The 18,189-nt window shown below is 39.3% G+C and overlaps 1 protein-coding gene across 3 annotated transcripts in view; it reads right to left on the bottom strand.

The window, feature by feature from the left end:
- Ccdc171 (coiled-coil domain containing 171) overlaps positions 1-18,189 on the bottom strand; it is a 317,157-nt gene that overhangs the window by 190,801 nt on the left and 108,167 nt on the right. For all 3 annotated transcript variants that reach the window (XM_029540270.1, XM_029540269.1, XM_029540271.1), the window contains 5 exons: positions 16,742-16,848; positions 15,026-15,115; positions 14,022-14,222; positions 10,178-10,345; positions 8,480-8,668 (listed from right to left, as the gene is read on the bottom strand). In XM_029540270.1, coding sequence (XP_029396130.1) covers positions 8,480-8,668; positions 10,178-10,345; positions 14,022-14,222; positions 15,026-15,115; positions 16,742-16,848 — 755 coding nt within the window. The remainder of the gene's footprint in view (positions 1-8,479; positions 8,669-10,177; positions 10,346-14,021; positions 14,223-15,025; positions 15,116-16,741; positions 16,849-18,189) is intronic.

The following is an 18,189-nucleotide window of genomic DNA, read 5'->3' as shown; positions in this document are numbered from 1 at the left end:
GTGTGTGTGTGTGTGTGTGTGTGTCTGTTATCTCTCCTTCTCAAAGACTTCTCTCCTAAGCCGGGCGTGGTGCCACACGCCTTTAATCCCAGCACTCGGGAGGCAGAGGCAGGCGTATTTCTGAGTTGGATTTCTGGTCTACAGAGTGAGTTCCAGGACAGCCAGGGCTATACAGAGAAACCCTGTTGCAAAAAAAAACAAAACAAAACAAAAAACCAACAACAAAAAAAGACTTCTCTCCTTTTCTCCTTCTGGCCTCCTCTTACAAATTTACAACATTCCTTTGGTAATTAATATATATTTTTCCTTTAGTGATATGTGTGTGTGTGTATACATACACTAACCTTACATTATTTAATTGTTCATGCCTCTCCAACTAAATTTTTTATTTGTTTTTAGAAAGGTGTTACACCTTTTGTTAGTACTTTCACAACTGTGACCCATCATCATATAGTGCAGAATGTATTTTTGGTTAATTTTAATTAAATTATATAAATTATGTTGATTTTTTACCTATAACAGTAACTTTAAAATATAGGGTATTACAGTAACACTTCTATTCCTCAGAAAAATTAACTAGGAGAAATATAAATTAGAAGAACTAACATTTATGTGGGTGATAACAATGTGGATTATTTTAGCTTTTTCATGCATTATTATACTTAATGATTAGACACCAATAATTACATAGAGATCTAAATCAGAGAATAAAGATCTGGTCTTACATTAGACAGTTTTCAGACATTTTAAATTTAATAATCCCATGTACTTCTAAAAGAAACAGTGCTACAGAATACTGTAAAAAGGACTAAGGCTAAGGATGATGACAACACAATCAAATAGTCCACACATGTCCCCTTACACTTTATTTCCAAATGACAGTGTCCTCAGTGGTTTACACTGGAATCTCCATTTTAATCCTGCTCCCAAAACTTCCTCCTTCCAACACAAATAGTGTTAACAGCTGTCCAAACCATAGTGTTCTTGTTTGTGGGATAGAAACGATGTTTAAAGGACCTACCTACCTCACAAGGTTGTGGTTCGGGGGTGGGGAGTGGGGGGAGCTTACATGCAAAAACACTGAGAACAAGCCTAGCAGATATTATGCAAATTCAACTGACAGCATTATTATTGACAAAAATCATCATGTCAAAGAGACTTGCAAACGCCCAGTAGAGGTACAAGCTCATAACTCAGCCCCTTCACCAGTATGAATTCAGTGATCATGCCACCACAAACACCTTCAGGAACATGACCTCTAATAATAGCAACAAGTTCCGCTTCGTTTCTGAATACTTTTTAGAATTATATAAAAAAATGTTTCATTATCTAACAATCCTTTTGTGACTAGGTTTTTCAAATAGACTTAATAGCAAGGGAGGAGAAACGCAATAAGAACCACAAACCCCGATTTCTTTCGTTGTTTACTCCATTTTATATTTTTAACATTTTATTTTGTGTGTGAGTGTATGTGAGAGTGTGTGTGTGTGTGTGTGTGTGTATGTGTGTTTTGGTGGAGGTGGGGTACATAAGTGTCATAGCAATGCTTATAAAAGACATTTAATTGGAGCTGGCTTACAGGTTCAGAGGTTCAGTCCATTATCATCAAAGCAGGAGTAGGCAGCACCCAGGCTGGCATGGTACAGGAGGAGCTGAGAGTTCTACATCTTGATCTAAAGGCTGCTAGTGGAAGACCCACTTCCAGGCAGCTAGGATGAGGGTCTTAGAGCCCACACCCAAAGAGACACACTTCCTCCAACAGGGCCACACCTCCTAATAGTGCCACTCCCTGGGCCTAGCATATTCAAACCACCACACACACACCAAATAAATGAATATTTCATTTTAAAAAGTTGAGCAATATGCTGTGCCATCTACATATCTGGAATAAAATAGGTGAGTTTAAGACACTGGAAGCGATTGAAACTAAATTAGTGTAGCATTGAAAACAGGAAGTGAATGAAGTAAAGTACAGGATATATAAATATAGTAATCTGAGACCTTACAAAGGCACATAAGCATTTTAATATAGAAAGTGTTGTCTTTATTGGCAATGTGTGGTGGCCCGACATTAATTGCAGTACTTGAGAGGCAAAAGGATCTCAGCTAGTTTAAGCCAGCCTGGTCTTTGTAGGGAATTCTAGGCCAGCTAGGACTCCATAGTGAAACTGGTCTCAAGTAAACAAACAAACAAACAAACAATGGAAAGAAAGAGGGAAAACCAGGTGGAACTGTTTGTACTTAGTCAACAACTTCACTGATCTACTAGCCTGGCATGGTATCATATGCCTGCAGTCCTAAAGTAACAAAATTGCCATGAGTTCAAAGCCAGCCACAGCTACATAGTAAGACCAAACAAAACATAACAAAAAACATGAACATACAGTTCATCACAGAAAATATATAAATAGCAAGTAAACATTTAAATGAGTACTCAACTTTATTACTCACTAGGGAACACTAAACTTGATTTAATTTTAATTTAGAAATAAATGTCATATAACTACTCACCTACAGTATGACTAAAGTTCGAAAGAAAAAAGAATGAAATTACATGTATAGATAGATGCAGATCAAATACAACTCTGTTAAATTGCTAAGAAGGATTTTTTAGAAAGATGACACAGTCCCTTTCAAAAACAATTTAACATTTTTCTAAATATATACTTAGCATATAACCCAGACATCAGATTCCTAAGTATTTATACAAGAGCAATAAAACCTTGCAATCACGCGAAAACATTTCCATGAATATTTTACCTAACTGCCAAAAATTAGGGAACCCAAGGACCCGTTAGCAAGTGTCCAGAGATAAGAAAACAACTGCACAGGGACAAACCAGAACTGTCTCCCCAGGATGAAAAGCAAGTAACTGCTGATGCACAGGAACCGTAGGTGACCTTGACGACTGTGTGCTTCACTGTTGCAGTGCATGGCATCCTGGCAAGGGCATGACTACACAAAGGGCCACCAAGACTGTGCCTCCTGTGTGTGCCAAGCCTGACCAACTCCTAAGGCTATGTCTTAAAGAAAATTACCTGGAAATGATAAATGTAGGAAGAAAAATTAACCTGAGTCTCCACCAGGAATCATGTAGGTTTTCCCTGTGACTGATCATATAGATATAAAAAAATAAAACTATGAAACTTTTAAAAAAAATAATAAGGGTCCATTATCTTCATTGCCTTCGGGTAACAAAAGATCACTGCAATAAAAATGTGATGTATATATAGATGCTGCTTACTTGCCATATTGTTACATGCCAAAAAACCCAGGTGGACTAAGCATCATGGCCTAGCAACACAGCACATGGGGTTTGTTAATCCCCATGATTATGTATGTGGCTGGTTGTAAACTACACTGCCACTGCCCAGACTTTCAAAAGAATAAATACCACGCTGTGTCTCACTGTCCTCCACTTTCCTAAACCAGTATAATTCCTATCTGCAGCCTAAATACTTATACACAGAGATAACTAACTCTCATCATCACAGAAGCTTCTCTTACCAGCAGATGGAGACCCTTATAGAAAGACACAATAGTCCAAATGCAAAGAACAGCAAATTACAAGATTCCCAGCCCCAACTGCTACATACATGATCCAACCCTACCCTTAAAGGTTCAGGGAACATTGAAGAAGAGGGGATGAAAAGGTTAAGAACCAGAGGACCAGGATGTCTGCTGCAAGATTGTGTCTTTACACGTAACAAGGTAGCTACACCCAAGAAACGTTAACTGTAGAGGAATTTTAATCCAGCAGTGTGGCTCTCTGGCAAGGTATCACATCCTGAGACTATAGGTCTGCGTGATCTGGCTAGAATGACACACCTTGACTCCCTCTGGCTGGAATACAGACTTGCCCTTAGTACATACCTTTAATCCCAAACAATGAAGGTCAAGTTAGTTTGTAGAAGAAAGTAGACATAGTAGACATATTTGAAAGTGAGTGGCAGACAAAGTGACAAATCAAACAAAGATTTGGCAGAATGAGTCAAAGATAGGCCTCTCTCATGAGAACAGACAGGAAGGAGGGGATACTTAAGAGCAGCTCAGAGTGAGTCAGGAATGCAGTGAAGTTCAGCTGAGTTCAGGCAGGGCAGTGGAGTTGAGTTTGGCTGAGTCGGATCCGTTTGGTGCAGTCAGTGTGGTGCCGTAGTGCAGTGGAGAGCAGAGGCAGTTTTACCAGGACAATTTTACAGAAACACAGGTGAACACAGAATGAGCCAGAGAATAAGAAGGAGCCAGAAGATTACAGCAAATTGCCACAGCTAATCTGAGGCAAAACAAGTCAGTAAGAAGACAAGAGAAGCCAAATTGAATCAGTCAGCTTGGAGAAAAGTTTGAGCCAAGACAGCTGAGTTAAGCCAGAGTTCCAAAAGGCTAAAAAGGGTGAGCTTACTCCACAGTACGACAATTACATCAGGCAAATAAAAATTACCTTCACGATGGACTATCCAGAGAGTACCCCATTCGGGAGTCCATCCCATCATCAGCCACCAAACCTAGATACTAATGCTCATGCCAGCAAGATACTGCTGAAGGGATCCTGATATTGCGGCCTCTTGTGAGGCTATGCCAGTGCCTGGTAAACACCGAAATGGATGCTCACAGCCAGCTACTGGATGGAACACAGGGTCCCCAATGGAGGAACTAGAGAAAGTACCCAAGTACCTGAAGGGGGCTGCAACCCTGTAGGTGGAACAACAACAGGAACTAACCAGTACCCCCGGGGTTTGTGTTTCTAGCTGCATATGTAGCAGAAGATGACCTAATCGGCCATCAGTGGGAATAGAGGCTCCTTGGTCTTCCAAACTCTATATGACCTAGCACAAGGCAAGGCCTGGGCCAAGTAGTGGGAGTGGGTGGGTAGGGGAACAGAGGTGGGGGGAGGGGTATGGGAAACTTTCGGGATAACATTTGAAATGTAAATAAAGAAAATAATAATAAAAATTAAAAAAAAAAGAAAAAAAATTACCTTCACACTTAACAGTATGGCTTGAATGATGATGCCATCAGTTGACATGCCAATGTGAACAGGGAAAACTTCATGAAGCCTCACCCTTAGATAAAGAAGCATTGCTGAGAGAGGGAAAATTAGTCTTCCCCAGGAATGAACACATAATTGATTATCCTGTACCAAAGAATCCTCCCTGAAAACATATACATATACAGTAAATGGACTCAGCAACCTCTGTGCGCACGCGTGTGTGTGTGTGTGTGTGTGTGTGTGTGTGTGTGTGTGTGTGTAACAATAATAATTAAAGAAAAAGAGGCTGAGAATATGAGAGGGGTACACAGGAGGGAGCCTAGCAGAGGAGAAGGAAAGGGGAAATTATATAATTATAATTTTTTAATTGCAAATTTAAAGTTTTCATTTAAGATACAATTTCTACTAAGTATACCACTTTCAGAACATATGAAATCAAATAACCAAAAGTTAAGCCATCATAGGTAATAGACATCTGTATATGGTAATGGATAGTTACACAGACATATAAAGCACTTCTAAAAATAAATACTAAAATAATGAATAGTTCATTTTAAGTGGACAGTTAAAGAGATATTCTTAAAATATACATTTGAAAGATGCTCAGCCACCATTAATTACCAAGTAAAAGTAAACTAAGACAAAGATCTGCAAATTTCAGTACCTAAAATTTAAAAAGTCTGACTGCATGCTGCAGTAGACATAGAAAAAGGGAAACTCAACCTGTGAGAACATAAAATGCTATTACCATTTCAGGAAAGTCCTTCACACAGTTTCTTACTAATACACAACTATGAACACCCTGACAACTGCAGTCTTTGTAGGTAGCCAAGAAAAATGAAACCTTACATTGACAAAACACTTGTACAATAATTTTTGCATAAAGTTCATTTATAATAGGTCCAAACTGAAAATAAAACAAGTATCCACTTACCTATTTTTAGTCAAATTGTGATATGGCTCTGAAATAGAGTACTGTTAAGCCATAGAGAACAGTAAACTACTGATACATAACAAGGTAAGTATATTATGTTCAACATCAACTGAAGTAAGCCAACTCCCACTGAACAAATACTGAGTGATTCCATTTGTACAATATTTAAAATCTTGTACAACCAATCAGTAATGATGAGCAGGAGAATGATAGCTGCCATGCATTGAAAAATGACTGGCAGACAACAGTGGGGAGAGGGAACTCAAGAGTCCACCTCCAATAGATAGACAGGGCCTCAAGTGGAGGAACAGGGTTACCAACCCACAGTCAAAACCTGACTGTTCAAAAGAACTGCAGGGATAAAATGGAGAAGAGGCTGAGGGAAAGGAGTCCAATGACGGGCCCAAAATGGAATCCATCTCATGGTGGCTGAGGTAGGGGGGAGGCCTGACACTATTACTGATGCTATGATGTGCTTACAGATGGGAAACTGGCATGGTTATCCTCTGAGAGGCCCTACCAGCAGCTGACCAAAAGAGATGCAGATACACCCAACCATTGAACTGAAGTTGGGGGGACCCTTATGGTTGAATTAGGAGAAGAACTGAAGGGCTGAAGAGGAGACCAGCATTCTCAACTAACCCGGACCCCCTGGGAGCTCCCAGAGACTGAGCCACTAACCAGGCAGCGTTCAGAGGTCTGCCTGCCCTGCCCTCAGTAGGAGATGTGCCTGATTGAGGCCCCAGGGAAGGAGGTTTCCTGGGAGTTGGGGAGAAGCACCCTCTCAGAGGTAAGGGGGCGAGGAATGGGATGAGGAACTGTGGGAAGGGGAACCAGGAAGGGGCGGGCAATGGCTGGAATGTAAATAAATAATTTTTTTTAAAAAACGACTGACAGAGGAAACAGAACATTCTGCTATAATGGTAATGTTTGAAGCCTTGGTAGAATAATATTACATGAGTAATTATTAACCAAAATCCAAACTGGCCATGCTTGGAGGCACACGCTTATAATTCCAGCACTATGGAGGTTGATACAGGAAGACTGTGAGTCTGTGCTATAGAAGGACATCCTGCCTCGGGAGGAGGGAGGATCAAACTGAACCCTTGTGAGCTCCCTCCACTGAATTACATGTTTTCCTTCAGATTGAATATGCAAAGTACATCATACTACCTACATACAATAAACAAACTGGCTATTTTCAGAAAATACGATAACTGACTAAGTCAAATCTGCATGGAAATGTCGAAGTACACTTAGGTCGTATACTTTCTGTTCTTAAGCAGAGCTAACTAACACCTCAGAAGTATTTTGCAACTATAATTCCACCTCTCATATTAGGAGATATGTGAGGTTTTTCGCCATTATGACAAGATCTCTGAGGAAGGATGAAGCACAAAGGATTTATTCTGGCCCATGAACCTTTGGCTGTCACTACTGAACAACACAATGATGTGTGGCAAGGGTAAGAAAGCTAGGCAGTTCCCCTCATGGTGTACAGGAAGCAGGAAGAGAGACGGGGCAGGAGCCAAGACACACCTTTCCAGGATTTCCCCAGTAACCTACTTCCTCCAACCAGGCTCCACGCCTGCTTTTCACCACCTCCCAATAGTGTCATCATATACAACAATAATGCCATTATACACAATCTGCTAGGTCCCAACATATAGGACTCTACCAGTTCCCCAAAGCCCATCAATAGCAAGTACATTTCCAACTCATGAGCTCCCAGAATTTCATAGCCAACCCCTAAGTCAGCATAACACATTTAACCCCAAACGGGCTTAAATGCTCCTTCAACTGAAACCCCCAAAATGGAAGCTGCATAGAGGATACTTACACCAATATTCTACCACACCTCCTAATGCTTTAAAAGCAAATAAAAGGTAGATAATTTCTCCATTTAACCAAACACATTATGTTTAAAAAAAAAAAAAAAACTGTCTTCAAACTCAAGTAAAAGAAAATCCTTAGACACACGCAGAGAAATAGGCATAGGTACTGTGTCACAGCAGAAACAGGTAATGTGCCTTCTAACATTATATGAGAATCAGAATTACAATTTGAGGTCCTATTGTGAAATGGCTGTGAGGTGTATTTTATCTTCTATGTTAGATTTGATTGGGAACAGATGATTTAGGTAGCTAAGTGTATTTCTCCAGGCAAATTATTGGCATTTATATATTGTTAGCTATCATCCCTGACTATAAGAAGTAGCACAGTGAATGATGTGTATTTGGGTGATCATAACTTAAACAAGTTCTATGAGGTCTTCAGAACATTTAAACTGGTTTCAAGTTGATAAAAAGCATTTGAAGCGTGCTGGTGCACACCTTTAACCCCAGCACTCAGGCAGGGGTAAGAGGATCTCTGTGAGGTTCAGGTCAGTCAGGGAGACACAGGGAGACCCTATCCAAAAAGAGAAGAAGAAAATGGGGATGGTTAAACAAAGTGGCCCTGGTTGGAAATACTTTTATTAATCTTCGCGGATTTCCAAGTGTTTCGATGAGATTCCCCGGCTGCTCCCTGACACTGTCGAGCTCTGCAGCGCAGCCTACCTGCGCCCTCCTCTGCACCTCCAGGAGAAGTTCGGAGTACTGGAACTCCAGCTCCTTCTTTTGCTTCTGCCAGCAGCTCTCTTGGGCCTTGATCTGTTCCGCCACCTTGTTGAAGGTGTCCTCCTGGGTCTGCTGAAGCTCTCTCATCGTATCCGACTTGTTTTTACAGATGTACTCCAGGTGGCTTATCTATCAATGGAAGTGAAATGCAGTCATGGCTTCACATCTGTGGATGACCTACTCAAGAAAAGACATACACTCTCCGCTATATTTCACCCCTAAGATTACATAAATACATTAAGTTAAAATGTAAATAAAATAAGAACCAGAACTAATGGGGTATACTAGAAGGTATAGCAGGAAATGGTATCATTTTTATACCAAACAATGAATTTTTATTTTTCCTCCTTCTATTAAGGTAGCTTTTTCTATAATCAATTTTACAGAGACAATTTAAAAAATCATTCTTATTTCTAGAACCAAAACTCAGGCTATTTCAGGTGAGAAAGAAATATTAATTTAAATGAGATTTACAAATGCACATACATTTTTATACATAATAATGGAGACCATTACCCCCAGTTTTCATAATAACAAACACTAAAAAGAAAAATCCGTCTCTTCTAACATGAATGCCAATTAACATTCTGAAACTATGAGCAACAATTTAAAACATCATTGCAGAGACACAAAGCACATATTTAATTTACTTAATTTAATTATCAGTCTGCGTTAACCCGCGGCACACAGACTCGGTCCCAGCAGCATCTCTGTCCCTCACAGTTGATTGTCCCATTTCTCAGGCCTACTTCACAAGGCCTTGGGTTATACTCTCAATATGCTAAAGATAGAATGCTCAATAATAGGAGATCTTACCTTGAAGTTGGACCATTTTGTTAATACAACATATATTTTTTTTAAACTCTTACTCAACAGCAACTATCACTGACTGAGTTCCAGATATTTGTCACACAGTTCTCATCAGCTCAACAGCTCAACAGCCCCAGGGGAGGTAACAGTATCTTAAATAGCAACATATATGACCTGATACACCTCTTAACTTTCTATAACTAGAGCAGGGCTTTTTTTTTTCTGTTTCCAAAAGATTAGATTCCTAGGATTATAGAATGGTAAAGTAACCATAAAGTCTACTGCTTTCAGAGATAACATATACATTTCCCCTTCTAAAGTATTTTCTCACATAGTTTGTGGCATTTGAAGGAACAAGTCAAAATGTAACTTAAAATTTTTCTAAGTACTTTTAAAACAACACTTCATATTTCCTAAGCAAAGACTTTTAAGATGATGTTTTTGAATAACTACATCCTGTTTCTATTTTATGCTAACATAAAGAGTTGGTTTATTAATGTAAATGACTAAGTTCTTTGAATTGCTTCATCAGTAAGATTAATTTATTTTCTCTTAATTAGGTCCCTGTGGCTAATACTGGCTAGTAGTATTAGCATGTCCTGCACAGAAAGTGGAGCTTAGAGACTTCATACAGACTTCAGTCACATTTACATGCCCACAGCAATGGCATCAAACTGAGCTGTAGACAAGCCATAATTAATGGTACTGAATTATTAACATCCAAATTCTTTTTGAAATAAGATGAATGTCAGCCTCTCTTAATGATACTGTGATGTGGACAAATGTCACTGAATTTAATGGAGGTGCCTGGCGCCTGAGGACAGTTACCTTCTCATTAGCCCTGTTAAGGTCTGCAATGAGGGCGTCGACATTCTCCTGCAAGACGGCACAAAGCTCAGGCCAAGAGAATTTATCCAACATGCCTTCTGGTTGTTTTATGAGCACACAGCCTGCTACCAGGTGCTGATACAAGGTGTGAAGGAAGGTTAGCTTTTCCTGCGAGAAAAAAAGGCCTCGTTAACTCCTGAACACAAACACCATGGGAAGTAAGATACATAACACAAATAGTAAAGAATCTGTTCTTTAAATCTAGAACGAAAATACTCAAGTTTCAGCTACTGTCATTTAGATGGCCTTTTCCCTCACATTCGGAAACAAGCATTAGATAAAATACTGGGTACTTCTTAGACTGGTATACAAAACACAACTGCAGTTAGGTGCCTGAACACCAGATATGTGATCTAGCTTACTACTGCTGGGAATGTGAGCGCCTGTTTAGGTGTAAGTTTTATTATCTGTAACACAAGGTATCTGGGTTAATTTTTTTTATAAGAACCTTTCATTTGAAGCCAATATAGTAATTCTATATTTTCTTACTTATATTCTAAGAAACAGGTGTTAGGTCATACAATGGCATGAAGAGGGTTACTCCACTCTAGTGAAAGGCAAGGTCCTTTACATGTCTGCATTGACACAGCTTTCTCCCTCCCTCACAGACTTGACTCTACTTATCACATATAGGAAATCTATCCCAACCCCCTTAGGCAAAGCACACAGTGATATGAAAGATATAGAAGAAGGGCTCATTTGTTTTTTCCCACTTAGAGGTTTATATTGTATTTCACACACTGGGCATCTGTGACTGTTTAAGTGTTACAAAGTAACAGAGCAATTTAAAGTGGACACATTTTCTTTTTTTTTTAAAAGATTTATTTATTATTTTATGTAAGTACACTGTAGCTGTCTTCAGACACATCAGAAGAGGGCGTCAGATCTCATTATAGATGGTTGTGAGCCACCATGTGGTTGCTGGGAATTGAACTCAGGACCTTTGGAAGAGCAGTCAGTGCTCTTAACCACTGAGCCATCTCTCCAGCCCGAGTAGACACATTTTCAAAATTGTCCAATTAGAAACATGTTTGCACCCCCCTTTAAAAGCATATTGTTATTATGATCATTAACTATCCACTACCAAATGGCCTTAAGATATTTATTCTGTTCTAGAATCCAGTGTAACCCTGGCTTATCTTGAACACACTTAGAAGATTTAGTTACTAAGATGACATCTTTGTAGATATTTCATCTCAAAAGATAAAACTCAAAAGATAAAGTAATTGTGATGCTGTAAAATGAACATCTTATGTGGATAAAGTCAGTTCCCTCAAAATGTCTCTATATATCAGCAGGAGGGAAAAAAACTTGAAAGAAGAAAAACTAGGAGAAAGTGAAAATTAAAGTGTAGATTTAAAAAAAAACTAAATATAGTGTATGTGATGGTCTGTATAAGGTTGGCCCAGGGAAGGCTGGACATGGTGGCACACGCCTTTAATCCCAACACTTGGGAGGCAGAGGCAGATGGATTTCTGAGTTTGAGACCAACCTGGTCTACAGAGTGAGTTCAAGGACAGCTAGGGCTATGCAGAGAAACCCTGTCTCGAAGAAGAAAAAAAAAAAAAAAAACAAAGTTGGCCCAGGGAGTGGCACTATTAGAAGGTGTGTCCCTGCTGGAGTAGGTGTGCCACTGTGAGTGAGGGCTGGAAGCTGCCTGGAAGTCAGTATTCTGCTAGCAGCCTTCAGATGAAGATGTAGAACTCTCAGCTCCTCCTGCACCATGCCTGCCTGGATGCTGCCATGCTCCCACCTTGATGATAATAGACTGGACTTCTGAACCTGTAAGCCAACCCCAATTAAATGTTGTCCTTTATAAGAGTTGCCTTGGTCATGGTGTCTGTTCACATCCGTAAAACCCTAACTAAGACAGTATATTAAAAGTTTTGTTTTGTTATTGGAATTGTAGCAACCATTTTCTTAAACATTTCAAAATAAGGAACATTAATTCACCTATATACTATCTCATTTTTTCAGATATAGTAATTTAAAAATAAAATAAAAATTAAGCAAATAAATACAAAAAAATCCCACTGACTCAAGAAATAAAAATTGATATGAATGATGATACATCCCTTTAGTCCCAATACTTAGGAGGCAGAGATGACTTTGAGGCCAGCCTGGTCTACACAGTAAGTTTCAGGATAGCCTGAGCTCTATAGAGAGACCCTTGTCTGGAAGAGGAGGAGGAGGCAGAGGAGAAGGAAGAGGAAGAGGAAGAGAAGGAAAGGAAAAACTGCTACTACAAATATACTATGTGTTGTTCCTTTCTACTACAAATANTACTACAAATATACTATGTGTTGTTCCTTTCTACTACAAATACACTATGTGTTGTTCATTTCTACTATAAATATACTATGTGTTGTTCCTTTCTAAGTGGTTAAAGATTACTTGTACACTCTTCAGTGGGTTAAAATGTACAATTTCCCAAGTCTCATTCTCACGCACTGAAGTTCTCCTTCATACTTTTACTAATGATCACAGCTCTACTCAAAGCAGCTCCTCCTCAAGAAAAGCTCACTGTGTCACATAAGTGTGTGCGTTTCACTCGGGCTGTGATAAACCAGCCATGGTAGTCACCCATCTGGCATGAGGAGACCATCAGAACATCCACAGTCACTTCACACATGTTGAACCCAGCCACAGCGCTCTGGACACTGACTTTACAGTACAGCCAGGCTTCCAGTTTCCTTTATTTTAATCATTATCTGATGTATACAACAATTCCAACCCCTTCATGTGAACGTAACTGAAATCCCAGACTTGACGGCTGGATACAATGTTTCCTTTTTACTCTCTTGGCACTGGGGTTTGTATTTGCTGGAATAATGAATTCAATATGCAGGAATTTAGATAAACAAACCCACCAACTATCCCAGAAGTAAAAGAAAACTGTAGACAGAACAGGCTCAAACTGAATATGAGATTTCTGTCATATTTTAAGAAGTCACTGATAGGACTGAGGAGACAACTGAGCAGTTAAGCGCACTGACTGCTCTTGCACAGGACCCGGGTTCAAATCCCAGCACCCACATGGTGGCTTGCAAAAGTCCATAGCTCCTGTTCCTGGGATCTAGTACCTTCTTCTGCCTCTGTGGGTATTAGATATCCACATGGTGCACAGCACACATGCAGGCAAAATGCCCGTAGGCATAAAAATAAATAAATATCAAAATAATTTTAATAAGTTACTAATAAATAAAAATGGATAGATAGGTAACTGACTTTTTGCGATTTTCCTTAGAAACTCCTAATTCTAAAGGAAAAGGAGGCTGTCTGGAGATATTAGTCTTGTTTTACAATTATGGAAATTGATACCTGGACCAACAAACTTACATGGCTTGCCCACAGCCATGCTTGGTGTAAACAGAAAAAAGAAAAAAGAAAAAAAAAATAGGATCCAAGTCCAAATCTATTTGGTTATACAAAAATTCTTTCCATCAAGCCAAGCTGTAGGATGACTCTAATAAAAAATGATGTCGTGACTGGCAAACAGGCCAACCTTGACGAGCCAATAAGGAACATGGCATCGTGAGATACAACAGATCCAAGCAGGGAAGAAAGTCGACGGTCCAAGTGACATGAGGGTTCAACCAGGTTGCTTTGGTTTCTCACAGAGCAGGAAGTGATTTTGCAGCTGGGAGGAACATTTCAAAGTGTGACATTCAGAACAGATTTAAAATGAAATCAAATACGGGTAACACTGGTCACTGGGGCATGTAAGGCACACAGCTGAGGTTCGGGCCAGGCCATCCTGGCTCCCCTCTGTCTGGGACGATACCTCAGCGTCCTTCTGGAAGGCCTGCGACAGCTTCTGCAGCTCGCTCTCATACTGTGCTGCACAGGCTTTCTCCTTCTCCCAGCAGTGCAGCACATTCTGCAGCTCCACCTTCAACGAGGTGATCAGAGCCTCACGGTCTGCGCACTTAGCGCGCAGGTGGCTGAGCTCCTTATGGACCTCTGTCAGCTTATCCTGCAGCTCCTGTCGGAAAGACCAAGTAAAGAGGCCGGAGGGATGGCAGAAGGGGAGAGACACACAGATAACAAGTACACGGTGAAAACCTTCAAAACACCAGTGTAAACTAATCACTGGTTATTTATGATGCTAAACACTTAGGGTATTTTACAGAATCTATTTTCCTAGTAGAACATTTTCATCCAAAATTAGAAAATTTGTAATGTTTAAACACATACTTTATTAAAGCTACTTATTCTAAAAAGTTATTTAAAATAAGTTTTCCTTTCAATTACTTTACAAGGATACTTTAAAAATAAAAAATAATAAAACTTTAATAACACTTAAGTAACACAGAAAACCGTAAATCTCTTTACCTTTAATATAAGGACATATACTTACTCAACGAATACTGGGAAACTCAAATTTTGCAACTCTATAGCCAAAACTAACACAGAAAATAAAATCAACTATTTTCCTGAACCTTAGCCAACTGTGGTCTCAGCCCATTACCCAGATATGATGTACTACAAACAATGACTCCAACCAGAAAAGAAAGAAACTGACACTCCAAACACACATACTCACATGAAATGTGTTCAATACTTATCTAAAGCAAGATACTCAATCTCAAAGCACTTTAGTCTGTAATATCATAATCACATCAGGGAAATAAAGTTTCCTTTAACCTTTGATCAACAAAAAATGTAAATGTGCATTCAAAAATACTTTGAAAATGGAAGCTTTATTTTCTGGAATCTCTAAAATAATCCCTTCATAATATATTTGTCTCTTAGCAAAGGGGAAAAAGTTATCAGGAATTGCAATACCTTTGTATTTTTAATGTGAGTCTCAATCTTTTGTTTGGTGGAATGGAGTTCGTTGGATGTCTTTTCCTTGGCATCATTTATGTTGTTTAGCTGATGAAAGAAGAATAGCTTTTTGACATTTCTTCAAGAAGGAGTGACCCAAATGCTTGCTATGCGATTACTTAGGCATAACTATTTCAACAGTGATTGAGTCTTAGGCACAACACTTTTGGTTAAAGGCTGTGCAGTTTCTGTCACATGCTCACCTGGCTGCAAAGAGAGCATTCAGCCTTAAAACGCCAGGGATGTTCTTACTCTGCCCGCTATCTAGATAAAAGAATTGCGTTCTTACTGTAAACACAGCTTTATTCTTAAAATCCTACTGGACCGAATGCCAGAAGCTGTGGCAACTGTAAGGGAAGATGCGAGAACAGTGTGGGGGGACAGTGGGGGGGGGGGACTGCTGCTTTATATCAAGAGGGTATTCACTGGTCCCTCACTCCACATGACAGCTTCGGGGTCAGTCACAGGCAGTCCTACTGGGAAGGCTGTGGCAGGTCATCAGTTGGTCCTGCTCCGCCTGAGATTTATTTTCTTTGACAGTTCATTCTTCTTTCTGTCAGGCTGCTCCTCTTGCTTTCTTTGCGGCCGCCCCCTTGGTCTCCCCACTGCTGTCTCTGGCACTGGTTCACAACAAAGCACACTACTAAGCCAAAGCCTGCTGAGTCGGCTTTTCAACTGTGCTGAGGATCATGTGACATTCATCCTCCCAAATAACAATTCGCTGTGGGTCATGTTCCTAGTTATTCCGCAGCACCCAGGCCTAGGCCTCAGAAGAACTTCAAAACTACTAACTAACCATCCAGGTCCTCTCGTCTCTCTAGGAAGACTTAGAAATGTCTGTTCTTCAAAGAATTTAGTTATTTTAATGGTCACTTTTCTCTTGTGAACAATTACAGAAGGTGAAAACAGACTAATCCTTTTTGTCCACCCTGCATACCTAAAATAAAATAAGCCTCTACCAATAGAGTAGACAGAGTGAATCTGCAGGCTTTGAGTTACATAAAACAAAGAGATTAACTAAGCTATGGGATTTGTCGATGGCTATACAAAGATCTGTTGTTTTGCTAACTAATGTAGTTACTACATATGCTAATTTGACAAGAAATATCTAGACAAACTCTTCAATTTTTAAAGCACAAATTCATAAAATATTTTAATACCCAAGAAAATTACTAACTCACATGTTAAACAATACAAATGAGATAACAAACGGAAGCCTGAGCTTTTTAATCTGCAAATTAACAGCTTTCAGTCTACATCAAACAGATATTTGTTTTTAAAAACTTCTAACAACACTTAACTCCCTTTGGAGCACAAAAATTAATTTCTGTTTTTTATTAAGATTTCTGTGGTTTAGAAACTGTTAAACTCTTAATGAAACCTAAATTCTTCAAGCCACCCACAGATCATAACCATGCTGACATTTAAATGGAGATAAGTGACTCGAGCCAAGTGACAGGAACCTTTCATTGTATGTCTGCAGAATTACAAAATGGGAGTGGACACTACTTTAGACCACACTTGAAGAAAGAACAGTGACAAGGGTTTATTATTTCTGTATCTGTGAAGCTGTCAACTCAACATCCCCAATCCTTTTGACCTTTGTAACAAGCAAGGGCTGCACACTGGTACTGCCTGAAGGCCGTGTGTGGAGCCAAACAGTCCACGTGTTACCTCATTAGATGCATCTTCCAGCTTGTTCTGGTAATCTGTCAAGGTCCGTCTCAAAGTCTCAAGGACGACAGAGAAGCTGGGAGGCTTATCTTTGTCCTTGTGGACGCCTGGAGAAAAGGATGGGATGAAAACGCATCCTTAAAGTCACACAGGCTCACAAGCTAAGCAAACAGTAACAGAGACATTACAATTAGAAAGAAGGCCAAAAAGACATGAAACAGGAAAAGAAATGTATTCTCTAGGCACATGGCTGTACAGCCAAGCACTGATACTGTTTCTAAATAAATGACCGAATTAAAACTCATAATATAGTAAGCTCAAATGTGTTTCTACCCTATCAAGACACTTAACTTCCCCTACCTAAGCAATGGCAGGATGTATGTACCTATAAGCTAACAATTAAACCATCTCTAGAAGCATTGTTTAGAGGAATTACGTATATTTACTGTCTCTGTTTATGATCAGTCAGGCATTTTGCAATAAGCTATTTTGCTTAAACAATAAGTTCTGAATCAAGAATATATCATCTCCTACTATGCTTAGAAATACTCTTTAATACCTACAATTTTCAAATTGTAATTTTAAATAAACAATAAAAATGCTACTAAACACATAACTCATACCATGTTTTGAAGAAAATCCTCATAGCTTATATTTATTGTAAAAATACTAATCTTTTCATATTATACCCTCAAACTATTTTACTATAGTTGGAACATAAGTCAAACTAATAGGGCCAATTCAAAAGAATAAAAACTAATACTATATTAAGCTGATTTTTATTTACCATTCTTTAAGTATTAAAAAAGTATCAAATTTAGCCTGAAAATATTTAGGCAAAAAATATTTTTTTCTGTTATATTTTTATAATCCAACTATTTCACTATATAATAAACATTTTCAATAAAGAAAAAATGTTAAAGAAGCATTTATGAGGTAGGCACCTTTAATCCCAGCACTGAGGAGGCAGCAGACAGATTCTGTGAGTTGATGGTCAACCTAGTCTACTAAGTGAGTTCTAGGCTAGCCAGGGCTACACAGTGAGGCTGTAGGCTAGCCAGGGCTACACAGTGAGGCTGTAGGCTAGCCAAGGCCACATAGTGAGGCTGTAGGCTAGCCAAGGCCACATAGTGAGGCTGTAGGCTATCCAGGGCTACATAGTGAAGCTGTAGGCTAGCCAGGGCTACATAGTGAGACTGTAGGCTAGCCAGGGCTACATAGTGAGGCTTTGTCTTCAAAAAAGGAAAATAGAAATAAACAAGAATTCAAAATATGTGTCTTATGGTTCCTTCATTTAAATAACTAATTGAATTCTCACTGTGTATTAACTGTGGGCATTAGACATTCGGAAGTGAGAAAGGTCAGAGTAGTGTCTGCTCATATGACATGTACAGTGCAATCAGAGGAGGAGGGAGTGGCTACACAATGATTGACATGCTCATATGACA

This window comes from Mus pahari, chromosome 6 (assembly GCF_900095145.1).
Source record: "Mus pahari chromosome 6, PAHARI_EIJ_v1.1, whole genome shotgun sequence".
Taxonomy (NCBI): Eukaryota; Metazoa; Chordata; class Mammalia; order Rodentia; family Muridae; genus Mus; species Mus pahari.
Note: the sequence above shows the minus strand (reverse complement) of the source record. Positions and strands in the feature narration are given on the sequence as shown.